Source organism: Theobroma cacao, chromosome 3 (assembly GCF_053813885.1).
Source record: "Theobroma cacao isolate CCN51 chromosome 3, ASM5381388v1, whole genome shotgun sequence".
Classification (NCBI taxonomy): domain Eukaryota; kingdom Viridiplantae; phylum Streptophyta; class Magnoliopsida; order Malvales; family Malvaceae; genus Theobroma; species Theobroma cacao.
In genome coordinates this window covers 2,871,741-2,885,420 of record NC_142641.1, presented here as the reverse complement: position 1 = coordinate 2,885,420, position 13,680 = coordinate 2,871,741, and the positions used below count along the sequence as shown (strand labels likewise).

The following is a 13,680-nucleotide window of genomic DNA, read 5'->3' as shown; positions in this document are numbered from 1 at the left end:
ACCACTTATAGTGGGTGTTAATGGAGACCTTGAATGCTCACTTCTCCAGTGGCACAATAACAAAGTGTCAAGGTCATCATACTCTCTAGATTGAAGAAAGAAATATATGTTATTATACGCTATGCATACCAAGTCAAATGTTGTTACATGCTATGCAGAGTAAGTAAAATGTTGTTACACGTTATGCAGACCAAGTAAAATGTTGTAACACGCCAACCCATGCCATGTCATGACACGCTAATTATAATTACTGCTTCGTTACACGAAATGCCATGATAACTATGCGATCACCACATGCCATACATGTAATGCTACCCTAAACCTAAAAACATTTAAACCACAACATGTAAGATTGAAGAAATATATGTTGTTACACGCTATGCAGATCAAGTAAAATGTTGTTACACACTAACACTGAGCCATGTCGTGACAAGCCAACCCTGCCATGTAGTGACATGCTAACTATAATTACTGTTTCGTTACATAAACCACCTTAAAATACCCACTTTGGTGACATGTTAGGGATTATGGTGACTATGTGGTTTACACCCTAAACTCCAAACAAAAGCTAAAAATCCCAAAAACAATTAACCCACTACATGACAAATCGAAGACCTTTTTATTCTTATTACACCATATGCAGACCCCTTAAAAATTTTAGTACGACCCTAAACCATATCTATAAAAATGTTGTAGTTCTCTCCACAATTTAGTTAAAACATATCACAAGCAAAAACACAAACATTTCATAAAGCAACCCAGCAAAAAATTACCAAACAGAAGAAAGTTTTAATTGACGACTGATTGACCTCTTTAAGCAGAACCGACATTGTTGCTATGATGTCATTAACTTTGCTCAAAACTAAGTCAAACACTTTGGCCCCTTTGGGAATGACGAATGAATCAAACTGTCTTACTTCCTTCACATAGCCATTTACGAGCTAAAAATATAATAAAATGTGATGGCCTTTTAGACACCTCAACCGCTAATATGCATGCCATGGAATTTCAAACGGTTTCTTTATTTGTCCACATTTTTTCTATTTAAATTCATGTCGTGTCACATTTTCAAGCCATGGCGTGTCACATATATTCTCACCATGCCGTGTCACAGATTATCACTATGCCATCTCATAGATTTTCGCCATGGCATGTCACAAACTCTAAACCCCACCATGTCACCACCATGTCACATATTCTCACCATGCCGTCTCACATATTCTCGCCAAGGCATGTCACATATTCATACCACGGTGTGTCACATTCTCACACTAGCGTGTCACATATTCTCACCAAGTCATCTCTCATATTCCTTTCATGGGTCATATGTTCTTATCCTGCCGTGTCATATATTCCCTCTATGGCGTGTCACAAACTCTAAACCATACCGTGTCAGACATTCTCACCATGCCATCTCACACATTCACACCATGTCGTGTCATATATTCCACCATGCCATCTCACAAACTTTAAACCCTGTCATGTCACAGCTGTGTCACATATTGTCACCATACCATGTCACACATTCTTACCATGGCATGTCACAAACTCTAAACTTTGTCGTGTCACACATTCTCACCATGTCGTTTCATGCATTCTCACCATGTCGTGTTATATATTCCTACCATGCCATGTCACAACCGTGTCACATATTCTCACCATGCCATATCACACATTATCACCATGCCATGTCACAAATTCTCACCATGTTGTGTTACACATTCTCACCATGGCGTGTCACAAACTCTAAAGTCTACTATGTCATAGCCGTGTCACATATGGCCTACTATAGAACGACCAATTCGTGCTTTAGTTTCACATCTTCTTTCTTTCTATCCACCATCGTATTAGGGATTTCTGGTTTCACATCATTCTCGAAACTTTGGATTCATCACGACCGTTTTCTCGTTTGGTTTACTATTAACCTTCACTTACTATCTGAAACCCATTTTCAACAGAATATAGTAATGCTCATTTAACAACAAAACACTAAACCACATTCTCATTCATTATGGCATTCAAATCACTAAACCCACAAAAAAATCGACATTCACTCACTAACTTACCGTGTAATAATTGTAAACTTATTCAAACACTTTCCTATCCCTGACTTGAATTAAAAGATCAGTCAGTAGACCTACCGTGTAATATGCACAACATTTTTGTTTGTGGTGATGTTCAGAATATCAAAGACACTATCTCCTGCAACATGATTTTATTTTGCACAAGCTTTTGTGTATATTTATTTTGCCCAATATACAGATTAATGAGAGTGCATGTCAATGAAGATATTTCATTAAGGGCATTTTTGTCCCAAAATCTCATCTCTTGGTTAAAAATAGTTAAAATTATCTGAATGGCTATTTCCAAAAATACCTTATATTGTAGGGCTAAAAAAAAATTTAGCCATTAATTAATGTATACTAGTAGAAAAAGATCTAAATACCTAAATCAAAACACTACTTAATTCTTTATTTATTGGTTGTTCCTTCATCTGCAAGAAAAAAGTCTTGACAACCAAGTCTTACTTCAAACTAGTTGGTTCTGTTTGATTTTACTATTAGTAACCAATCTCTACTCTAGTAATTTTAGTTTTCCTTTACCACTCGGTCCTCTTTATTAGAATTTATGATCCGTTTAATAACCATAAAATAATTTAATAAAAAAATTGTTTATGTAAAATATTTTACAAGAAAATAATTCCACTTGTTGGATTGTGATCCATTGACCAGACTGATTAAGGTAGACTACTTAGAATTCTTAGGAACTGATAGTTATAACAAGGGCTAATTCCGTATACAGTTGGGCTAAAACTCTATTGTGGATCCTCCTCAAATGAAGTCCATAACTTAAATCAATAATAAAAAAAGGGGCTTTTGTTTTTTAAGATTAGGGAATTGTTTCTAGAAGGTGAGGAAAAAGTGTCGACAAAGAAGAATTGGGAAAAAAAATTTGGCTTGCTTTGTGGTATTGATCGAAAGGCAATTTATGGTCCAATTTTGATGAAATTTTAGTATGTTGTTCTTGACATTGTGAGCTTCAGTCTATAAGATCCGATTGCATTTTTCTCTTCTTTATTTGTTAGGCTGTGATATCATTTATTTTGGGTTTTATGTATTGTTGTTTGGTGATTTCCACTTTGTTGATAGTGAGTAAGGGCTATTATGAGTTCTAGAATTGATGGTTGATTCTTTGTTGTACTTATTGATCTTTTATAATGGATTACTTTTCTGGACCAGGTCCTGTGGTTTTTACCTCTCACATGGAGAGGGTTTCCACGTTAAAAATCATGTGTTTTCTAGTGGTTTTATTTTGTGCATTCAGAATTATATCTGTTGTCTAGGATATTTTGTTGGATGGATATTTACTCCTCACATGTTCTTTCGAGCGGGAAAGCTTTTATTTTGTACCGTTACTTTCGTTATAGCAATACCCTTTCCCAACAACTGGTATCAGAGTAGATTTGTTATTTGTGGGTTTAGCTTGATTGAAAAATGGATCCTAATTATAGTAGAATGATCAGTTTGAATGGCACAATCACAAATGGAAAGGAAATATGAAAGATCTACTATTGTGAAAAAGCTACATTTACTAATATTTGCTACTAAAAAATTCAAGACTAAATCTGATGAAGAATAGGCTTTTGAGCATGAGATGGTTTGTGGTTTTATTCGAAAATGGGTAGATGACAATGTTTTGAATCATATTATCAATAATTCACATGCTAGAACTTTGTGAGTAAAGCTTGAGACCTTATATGCCTTTAAAACTGGCAACAATAAATTGTTTTTGTTGAAACAAGCTATGAATTTGACGTAGGAGAAAGGTAATTTTATCTCTGATCATTTGAGTGAATTTCAGGGGTGTTTTGACCAATTGTCTAGCATGGGTGTCAAATTTAAAGATGAAATTTTAAGACTTTAGTTGCTTAATACTCTACTTGATTCTTGGGAAAATCTCCATGTGACTAGTTCTGCTCCTAGTGGTGTTGTTACCATGAACTATGTAAAATTGTTGTCTTGAATGAAGAGGTGAGATGAAGAACTCAAGAGGCATCAACTTCACAATCTGAAGTCCTTGTTATTGAAAATAGGGAGAGAAGCAAAGAAAGTAATTAGGGATGAAACAATGGAGGTAAAAGTAAGAATAAGAGTCAATTAGAGTCTAAGTATAAAAATCTCAAATGTCATAATCGTGGTAAAAAGGGACATACCAAAAGATTTTATTATCATTTAAAAAATGAGAACAAGAGCAACAAGGGCAAGCAAGAAAGAAAGACAGTGACAATGATGATTATGTTGCCACTGCTACTATAAAAGATCTTGTGACTATTCTCAATGAAAATTTGATTAATGTTGTTTGTAATGAGACAAGTCGAGGTTGTCGATAGTGGCACTTGTTCCCATGTGACAGTAAGGAGGGATTTCTTCACATCTTATACTTCGGGTGATTATGGGATTTTAAGGATGGCTAATAATGGTGTGTCAAGGGTGACTAGTATTAAAGCTGTTTGTGTGAAAACCAGTATTGGGACAAAACTATTTTTAAACAATGTTAAACATGCACCAGACAACTATTTACATCTGATTTCTACTAGTGTTCATGATGATAAGAGTTATTTCAATACCTTTGGTGGTGAAAAGTGGAAACTCACTAAGGGTTCTTTGATTATGGGACATGGAAAGAAGCATTCCGGTTTGTACTAGACCAAGCTTTTAGTCTCTAATAATGTTATTAATGCAGTTGACAATGACAACTCTTAAAGTTATGGCAAAAGAGACTTAGCCACATTAATGAGAAGGGACTTAATTTTTTAACCAAGAAGAATCACTTTTAGGGTTGAAATGTGCAAGATTAGAAAAGTGTGCTCATTGCTTGGCTAGACAACAAAACAAAGTCTCTTTTAAAAGTTATCCGCTGTCCAGAAAATCAGATTTGCTTGAGATGGTGCATTCAAATGTCTGTGGTCCTATGAAGACAAAAACATTTGGTAGTGCACTTTACTTTGTGACTTTCATCGATGACCATTCAAGGAAACTTTGGGTTTATGTCTTGAAACCTAATGACCAGGTAATTGGTGTCTTTAAGCAGTACTTTTTCCCACAAACACTGCACGATCATAGCCACAATATGCAGATCCATCAAGATCATCGGTCCAGAAAGGATATAAAAGATTTCGAAGGTTTCCACAATCAAATGGATAGCATGAAGTAAAGATGACATCATCTTGGGAGTAAGATACTTGGAAAAAATTTAAGTGGAAGAAGATGGAGATGATTGAGAAGAAAGAGGGTGAAAGATCCATGTGTGGCTGAAGTTAAAGAACAGATGGTTAATAGACTTTTTTGTCTCGAAAATCAATATTGCGATGAATTTATTTTCAATTGTAAAAGTAATTTTCCTATATGCTTTTGCAATTGTAACTATTAATTGCTTTCACTATTTTCAAAGAAGAAAAAAGTTCTTGAAAGTTGGAAGATTATTCTACTGGAGCTAGAAAGACATGACATTTATAATTGACACTTTGTAGATAGGTGAAGAGATTAGATATGGCTATTGACCTTGACTTGCATAAAATTTGGAGCCAAGTGCCCAGGTCAGGCCTGCGCATCATATCCCTTGAAAAATCAAATAAGTATACGACAATTATGACATTTTCGTAGACCAATGTTAAACTTAAATAGATTTCAACAAATCAGTTATTAAAAACTCAAAACAATTTGGACAGGTTTTAATACTTCAAAGGCATAAGTATTTCAATCGTAATTGTAAAACTATTTTACCATTCATCAATTAGAAATCAAATTTTGTGTCTAAATATTAGGAACCTCACATTGGTAAAGATTCAGCATTATATATATGCAAGAACACCAATCAGATTTTGGATAAATAAAATGAAAAACCAGCTAACCCATGAATGATGAATGCGAGAAAGTTTAGCTGATACTTCTAATACTAGTGGCAAGTTTCTAGGCTATAGTAGTAACCGACCAATGGGGCATCCATGATGGAGAAAAATGAAACCCGTTGGTTATAAGCGAGGATAAGCGATGCGAACATTATTCTCCTGTTGGGTTTTATACTAAAATATAAATCAGTGTTCAAATAAAATTAATGTAAATTAATGTATTGTGCATGGCGGTGGCCGAATTGACGGTAGTATTATGGTCTCTCACAACGTGTTCTCAAGAGAATGAACAGGTTTCAACTATTGAAGTTGATTGTAAGCAGGTTTTAAATTGGATTAAAAACAAGCAATAGAATATTGGTGAGGTAGGACATGTGGTTGAAGATTGTGTAATCGCCATGGGACAGCATGGATGAGCAACCATTGAATTTTGTCGTAGGGAAGCAAATAGGGTTACACATGAATTGGCAAAATTTGTTAAAGATTTAAAGGAGGGTTGGATAATATGGAGAGATGTTGCAAATTTGGCAGGTACTGTACAAAAGGTATTGGAGGTAGATAGACTTGCTGCGTAATGGTTTGTGCATGTTATGTCGTTAGAAAGACATCTTAGGGCTATTCTTTTTCCTTTTTCATGGTTTTTATCCCAATGTGTTTAATTCCTTTAATTCCAATGTATTTAATAATAGTAGATGGTGTTAAAATCACCAAATAAAGCCCATGGACAACTAGTGCCGTCAATAACACCAGAAATTCTATTAATTTTGTATCAGTATTCTTCAATCTTTATCCCAAATTACGATAGTTATATATTAGCAACCTCATAAAAGCCTAAATGAAATATTTTATTCTTTTAATTAACGTGTTAAAAAAAATCTACCATAAACGGTTACTAATTTTGTGTCCCATTGTTATAAATTTTAATCAAATAGTTTCATGTGTTATATAGTATAATATTAGTATGAAGTTACGATAAATTATTATATAGATTTTTCCTATCACATCAGTTATAAAACAGAAAATTTAATTATAAGATTAGACACCTAAATAAAAATTGATATATTAACATGAATAACTTTTCTTGAAGTTAATGTTTTCAACACCACCAATTAGTTTCTAAATATTTTTTTCTATCTAATATGAAGTATTGTTCTATGCATCGGCGACGAAGTTTCTAAAACATTACACCAAAGTTAGAATATTATCACATGTCTTTTTATTTTTTATATTAATTTATTAATTTTTTTAAATATATGATGAACCTTTAACCTTCATGGTGAAATTTAAAACCTCTGTTAATAATTTATCGGATAATTTTCCTATATAATTTACTGTTCTCCTATTCCTTCTTTGTTCAAATTGTTAACAGGAAGCTCATGAAGACACTGAGAGCAGTTTCTTAGGCTATGGATTGAGAAAGGTTAGTTTGGGTTGGGCTCTGCAGAGTTGCGGGAGCTAAAAGCCCGTTAGAGAAGCTTAGGGTGAGCTTAGGATTGATAAATTAACTGGGGTTGTTGTCCCTTCGTGAGCTTAGGGTGGCCCAATTTTGGTCCCAGCCTCATAGAGCCTAATTTTATGTTTTGTCTAAATCATAGATTACACCTAAAATCAACACAAGGAAAAAGGAGGCACCACGAAATAAAGAGCAGCCCAGTAGGAAGAAGAAGTTGGATAAATTGGACGACTGGTTTCTAACTTTCAAAAACTCAAGCATGAATTCAAGATTGACCAAGAAATTGAGCCTGGTGCTGGAACTTTATGTACAGTCGGTGCATTAGGAAAAGAAGTAATAAGTAAATTTTTTTAATAGCAAGTAGTTAGTAATTAGACCAACAATCCATTGATTGTGATGACAATAACGTATTGTAGCTGACTTTGAGCGCTTGCTTTTCTTTCAATTTACTTTTTAGTTAACATTGGATTAATTTTAGGCATAATATTTTTTTAAAAAAAACTTTGAATTAGTTTAAAAAATTGAAATATATTTTTATGTTTTTTTATTACGTTCAATTAAGAGTTTATATTTTTATTGTGATCCAAATAAGCTCGAATAATAGTTGACTAATTATTATTAGTCAAAATATCACTTGTCATTCTATATCATGTGATGTTAAAGTGATATGTTAATATATCATATTAAATAATAATATGACATGTTGATGTAACATTATGATATAGTCATGTGATATTTTTACTTTTTACGTTAATATTATGTCCATGTTACATGAATATAAAATTACAAGTGATATTTTGACTAATAATAATTAGTCAACCATTAATTATGAAAATCTATTTAAGTAAAAAGAAAAGTACAAAAACTTAATTAAACATAATAGAAAAATAATAAACTATTTGAATATTTTTAAATAATTGAGACACTTTTTTATGTATTATGCTTTAATTTTATCTTGCTAGAAATCTTTTTTGAATTTTATTCCAAAGCTACACTTTTAATCAGCACAACAATATCAAACACTTAAATCAAAATAATTGTAAACTTTCATTACAATTTTTATTCAAATTTATAACTCTTACATGGTAACTTTTTTTTTTTAAGGTTTCGACAATTGCCACCAACGCTGCTGGTAGCCTTCGAAGTCAAGATCTCAAGGAGGATTTCAAGTGCACCAAGCCATCAAGATTCGTGTCATAACATTTCATTGCATTTACAATACTAAACTAAGTTTTCATTAAATAAAAAGGTTGGATGTTGTGCAAGTGACTTCACGAGAGGCAAGGGCAACAAGTTGGAAAATTGGGCTTTTCAGTCCCCATTGGCAAGTTTGGAGCCTTGGACCGTCCTCAATTTTGGTCAGAGCCTTGAAAGATGAGGAATCGGAAAGTTGCTGAAGATTACAAGGGGCAGACAATTGGGCTCGGGACAGCTCATTCTGGCTTCAATAAAACTCAAGCCTGGGCAGATAAGCAGCAAATTTAACCTTGCCCTTGAAATTTGCCAACTGTTCTTTTTCCTTCATGTGGTGTAGAGTTAAGGCTTGGCAGAGCAAAAGAAGTCGCATCAAGGATTGAGAAACAGGGCAAATGCAATTTGGAAATGCTTCAAGGACATTTTCACTGTGCCTCTCGGCACTGGATATTTCCTTGTGTTGTGATTATTTATATATTTACAGGGGAAGTATACAGTAGCTTAGAAAGATAGAATTGGTTAAAAGATGCATGGCAGGTACGGAAATTGCATTTGCGCCTTATCTGCCTACATTTATACATGCTGAATGCTTAAACGGCTGTCTCAAAGCAGATGACATCTCCCTAATGGACTAGTTTGCTTCTATACATTAATTCAGTATTCACCATTAACCACCTGTGATAAATGATCTTGGAGATGTCAAATCCTCATCGGAAGTAGACTCCAAGATGTTTAATCGGAAGCCATTTTCGTTTGAGGTGTTTAAGTACGCCTGACTTACTTGCCAATTGCTGCCATCTCCCCGCAGTTCGTTTGGCATATATCCCTCAATCGATCCACCCGTCAAATACCCATTTGGTTGAAACGATCTCACCGTGATTTGTTGATGATTGGGATATTGATCTGCCATATGCTCATCACCTGCACAAAATTTTTCGTGTTAAAATGTTACTATAATTGCCCAAAATTAGCTCAAGTTTGATGTTATGAAACTTGCTTGAAAAGGAAATCACCTTGTGTGAGCAGGCCAATCTCATGGGAAACTCCTTCTATCTCTTCCAATGTATTCCAATTTGCATATGCTTGTCTGACCAAATTTTCAATATATGCCTGCAAATGCCATGTATAAAATTAGAGGGACATTGGGGTAATAGACTCTCGGGGACCTGAAAAAAACTTAAACTATTTAGCTTAGTATAACACATACTCTGTTCATGTTACTCAGGTTGTGAGTAGGATATATACTCCCATTAATCTCTGCTTTCATGAGTTGACAAATCGGATTCAAGAAGATTGTATAATTGGGGCCCCTAAAAACATAATTTTTGTTACCCAAAACACAAGTTTTGGCGTGCTTGATTGTGACCTCCCACATTTTCTCAGACATTCCAGGACCTAAAATCTGTTCAATAATATCATAGAAAACCCAAATTATTGCTTCAGTTAAATTGAGCATAAGGAAAGACTAAACCAGCATCTGATCGAGTGATTGCAAACACTTACCCTTCTAAGCTTGGCTGGATCAACGACTGACAATTTCAAGAAATCTTGCACTGTGTTCACACCCTCAAAGGATAGCTTTTTATGGAATGCTCCATCCTTTCCGATCTTCTCTAGACGCCAAACCTTATCGTCTAACATTGGGGGATAGTGTTTCTTGTACACTTCAATAAGAAAAGAAAGAAACATTGTCACCCATTAATTGGCATAAAATTTTCCCAAAGAACTCAAGAACAAATTGGTTTCATATTTCCACAGCTTAATCAAATTGCCGAATAGAGAATTTGCCTCGACTTAATGATCAAAACGTGCTAAACTTTAACCAGGACAAAAAAAGAAAAAGGTTGCTTTAAGGCCATTGCATTGATCTTCGTGTAACCAGAACATATCACTCTATTGACCAGAGGCCAGAGCCCCCCTGGTGAAAAGCAATAAAATAAAAGTAATGATTTCCTTAAAGGGGGACGACCAGTATCTGGCTCTAAGGTTGCATCATTGGCAACAAACACATGGTTTTGCCGATTTGGCATTATTTATTTGGTAAGTAATAGAACTCAGCAGAACTGCAGACGTACTGCAGCCTTTTGTTGACTGAAAATTACTTGAATGGTTTGAAAGCATGAAAAGGGGATTCCCTATCTGAATATACATGATTGAGTGCCCATGGTCCCAGAGTTTCACTATATATAAAAAATTAACCTATTAGCTTGATGACGTGTAGTTAATTGAGACCACACACATATCATAAGTAAATTTCTCGAAGATGATGCCCAAGGCAAAAGTTCTTCAACCTTAAAAGTGATACATTAACCAATTATATGGGATAGCTAGTTAACTATTGTACTAAATAGACATTAAACATAGCTACATAGGCATAGTTAAATTCTCAAATTGATGTTTTAACAGTTAAAATTAAATTTTTTTAATTAAATAAAACTTGAATTTCAGCAAGAAAATAATCCTCGATTATTTGAGAAAGAAGAATCTCCGCTTTTATAATATGATAAAAATCTTTAAATTCGTGATCTTTAATTCATAGTTTAACAATGGGTTATTCGAAAAGTGAACTCGTATTAAAAGAGAGAACGCATGCTCTATGTTCTCTCTCACTTCCAAAAAGAAAGAATAGAAAACACCCAAAAGGTAGTTGATTTGGTTTTTTATGTTAAACAAGTGAGGTTTGGTCTGCTCAGGATTTGACTAATCTAAGCTATTGGGTTGGCATATTATCAGATCAATATAGATATATATCAACAACTCTAATAAACAAAAGGAGCAATGATTTTTAAAGCAACAAATTGACAATACTATATATCTTAGCTAGGGTCAGATGCAAAGTACAACAGCTAGTAAGTAGAACAATGTGTATGCAATCATTTTATTACAGTGTTAGTGGGAAATTTATTATAATATCAATTCAATTTGGTTTGTTGGTAATTAAAAATTAATTAAGATAGTAAAAAATTCAATTTCAAGATCTTAAGCCAACTTAAAGAATGCCCAATTGCGGCTACTAAATTCTCTTACCATTCTTCTTTAGAATGATAAATTATGACAAAATTATCATGTGGAAATGACAGAAAGCGTAGAAGAAATAATGAAACTTACATTCGCCACGATGGTCTTTGACAACAAAAGCTTCGGTCATGGCTTCTCGAATGCGGACGCCTTGGAAACTCCCTTGTGCAACTTTCGCACCAATCCTGAACTTCCGGCTTCGAATCCAGCTCGAATTGTCGGTGAATTCGATCTCTCCGATGGAAGCAACCCCATCCCTCACCGTGACTGCCAACTCTCCGGTGAGCAAAGGCCGTTTCCCAGTTCTCTCCCTCACGATGTTCCTGTCAAACTCTTCGCTCGTCCAATTGTTACCGTCTCCCGCTGGGAATTCCCCGTCCAGAACGACGATGTCTACTTTGATTGGGCTGGGGGGAAGCACCGGAACCATTTGGTCTCCCCTCGTATCAACCAAAACGACTTGAAGCTGGTTGCCTTCTTCATCCGTGATCTTGCTTCCGGTGAAGATTGGTAGGGAAAGACCTTTAGCGAAGATCAGCTGAAGGGTTGATGGTTCCGGTGCTTGGATTCGAAGAGATGGAGACCTGCTGAAGGAACGGAGTCGTTGTCCAAGACTGCGCTCTACCTCTTCATTCACCTGGAAACGTATCCACAAGGGCACTTTCCATCAGAAATTACCAAGTGAAAATTGAAACAGTTGAGGTAAATATTTATGCATGAATGTGAAATTTTGTTTATGCAAAAACAGATAAACAGGTACGTTAAAGTGCACCTATTGACAACAACCAATCATCCTAAAAGCTTGAAATTATATATGAATGCGTAGTCTCGTCACACTACCTGTTGAATATGTTTCTATGTGCGTATATATACACCTAAGTAATGAAACATTTCTGTCCTTTCAATGAGAAATATTATGAAAGGTTTTACATACCACTCTTCGAAGGACTGGTTCCAAGGCTGTACACAAGTAATTCACCATAACAGCTTCCCCAATCACACTGTTCATGAAGAGAAAACAGGCTATGAATAAGAAGTTTGCACCATATGTATGGAAACAACTATCAATATAAATAACAAATGGTTTTAATCCATATGGAAACGAAAGGAGAATGGATTTGGGAGAAGAGATATAAGAACAAATTAAGCATTGCTGCAGCAAAATTCTGAAACGTACGATGCCAAAGAAGGTCTAGGTCTCATTCGTTTCTCATTTGGCTCATCTTGGTCGGAACAAGATTCACTAGGAAGCCGTTTAGCCGCCATTCTTCAGGTGAAAGGGCACAAAAAAAATAAAATAAAAACTAACAGGTAACTGAAGAAACAGAGAGAGAAATGATGAGTTAGGGTTTGGGAATATATCATGATTTTGCAACGAAGCTGTAAGGGAGGTGTTTAAATACATGAAGTTTTCTAAAATAATAATAAAAAGAAGCTTCTTGGAATGTTGGAGGAAGTAGCTGGGTAACAGCCACGGACTGACCTAGGCATGTCGAACGTAATGACTTTTTGACGTCAACTCTGCTTCGAGTCAACATTTTCTCTTTGTTAATTTCCTCTAAGCTTGAGGCAAATATGAAAAAATGATCTATCCAACCATCTATTAGCCCTTAGATATTGATCGAACGGTTAATGCAATTCGAACCTTGGATTAATTGTCTCTGTAATGATAAACAACAGATATATAAGTTTAGACTACTTTAAAGGGAAAAGTTTGGCATGATCAAGAAAGTCCTCAAACCCCTCATTTCTGAGAAGTATCTGATTTGTGTAGGCCCTACGATAGTCCCCAAAATTTTCTTTTACATTGTTTTACTTTTGTTTCTCTTCAATTTTATAAAAAATTAAATAATGATATATAAAATGTCTATTCGAGCTTGTAGTTGATTACGATCCAACAATAATGGGATTAATATTATCATTCTTAGATTACGATCCAATGATTAGAAAAGTGTTCAAAAATTGAAATTATTTGTAGCCAACTTCTATTTAAAAAAACAGAGTAAAATTTATCTGATTCTTAATTAATTTTTATTATTTACATTTTATTAATTAATTAAAAAAGACTTGTTATGAAGTAAATATGTTATATGTATAATAGACTGCA

General features: G+C 34.5%; 1 protein-coding gene across 1 annotated transcript; it reads right to left on the bottom strand.

The window, feature by feature from the left end:
- Positions 1 to 8,956: 8,956 nt before the first annotated feature.
- LOC18604153 (protein SAR DEFICIENT 1-like) lies at positions 8,957 to 12,951 on the bottom strand. Its single transcript, XM_007036506.3, has 7 exons — positions 12,751 to 12,951; positions 12,508 to 12,574; positions 11,664 to 12,210; positions 10,059 to 10,219; positions 9,763 to 9,957; positions 9,569 to 9,665; positions 8,957 to 9,476 (listed from the first exon to the last, which is right to left on the bottom strand). The coding sequence occupies exons 1-7, from the start codon at positions 12,837 to 12,839 to the stop codon at positions 9,223 to 9,225; spliced, it is 1,410 nt and encodes a 469-aa protein (XP_007036568.1). The 5' UTR covers positions 12,840 to 12,951; the 3' UTR covers positions 8,957 to 9,222.
- Between the last annotated feature and the right edge of the window lie 729 nt (positions 12,952 to 13,680).

What these genes read in the sequence shown, in the direction of transcription:
- LOC18604153 (XM_007036506.3), bottom strand. Translation starts at nt 12,839, where the DNA reads ATGGCGGCTAAACGGCTTCCTAGTGAATCTTGTTCCGACCAAGATGAG. An exon ending in CAAAGACCATCGTGGCGAAT is followed by an intron (nt 10,220 to 11,663) that starts GTAAGTTTCATT and finishes TTCTTATTGAAG; the next exon opens with TGTACAAGAAACACTATCCC. An exon ending in ATCCAGCCAAGCTTAGAAGG is followed by an intron (nt 9,958 to 10,058) that starts GTAAGTGTTTGC and finishes ATTATTGAACAG; the next exon opens with ATTTTAGGTCCTGGAATGTC.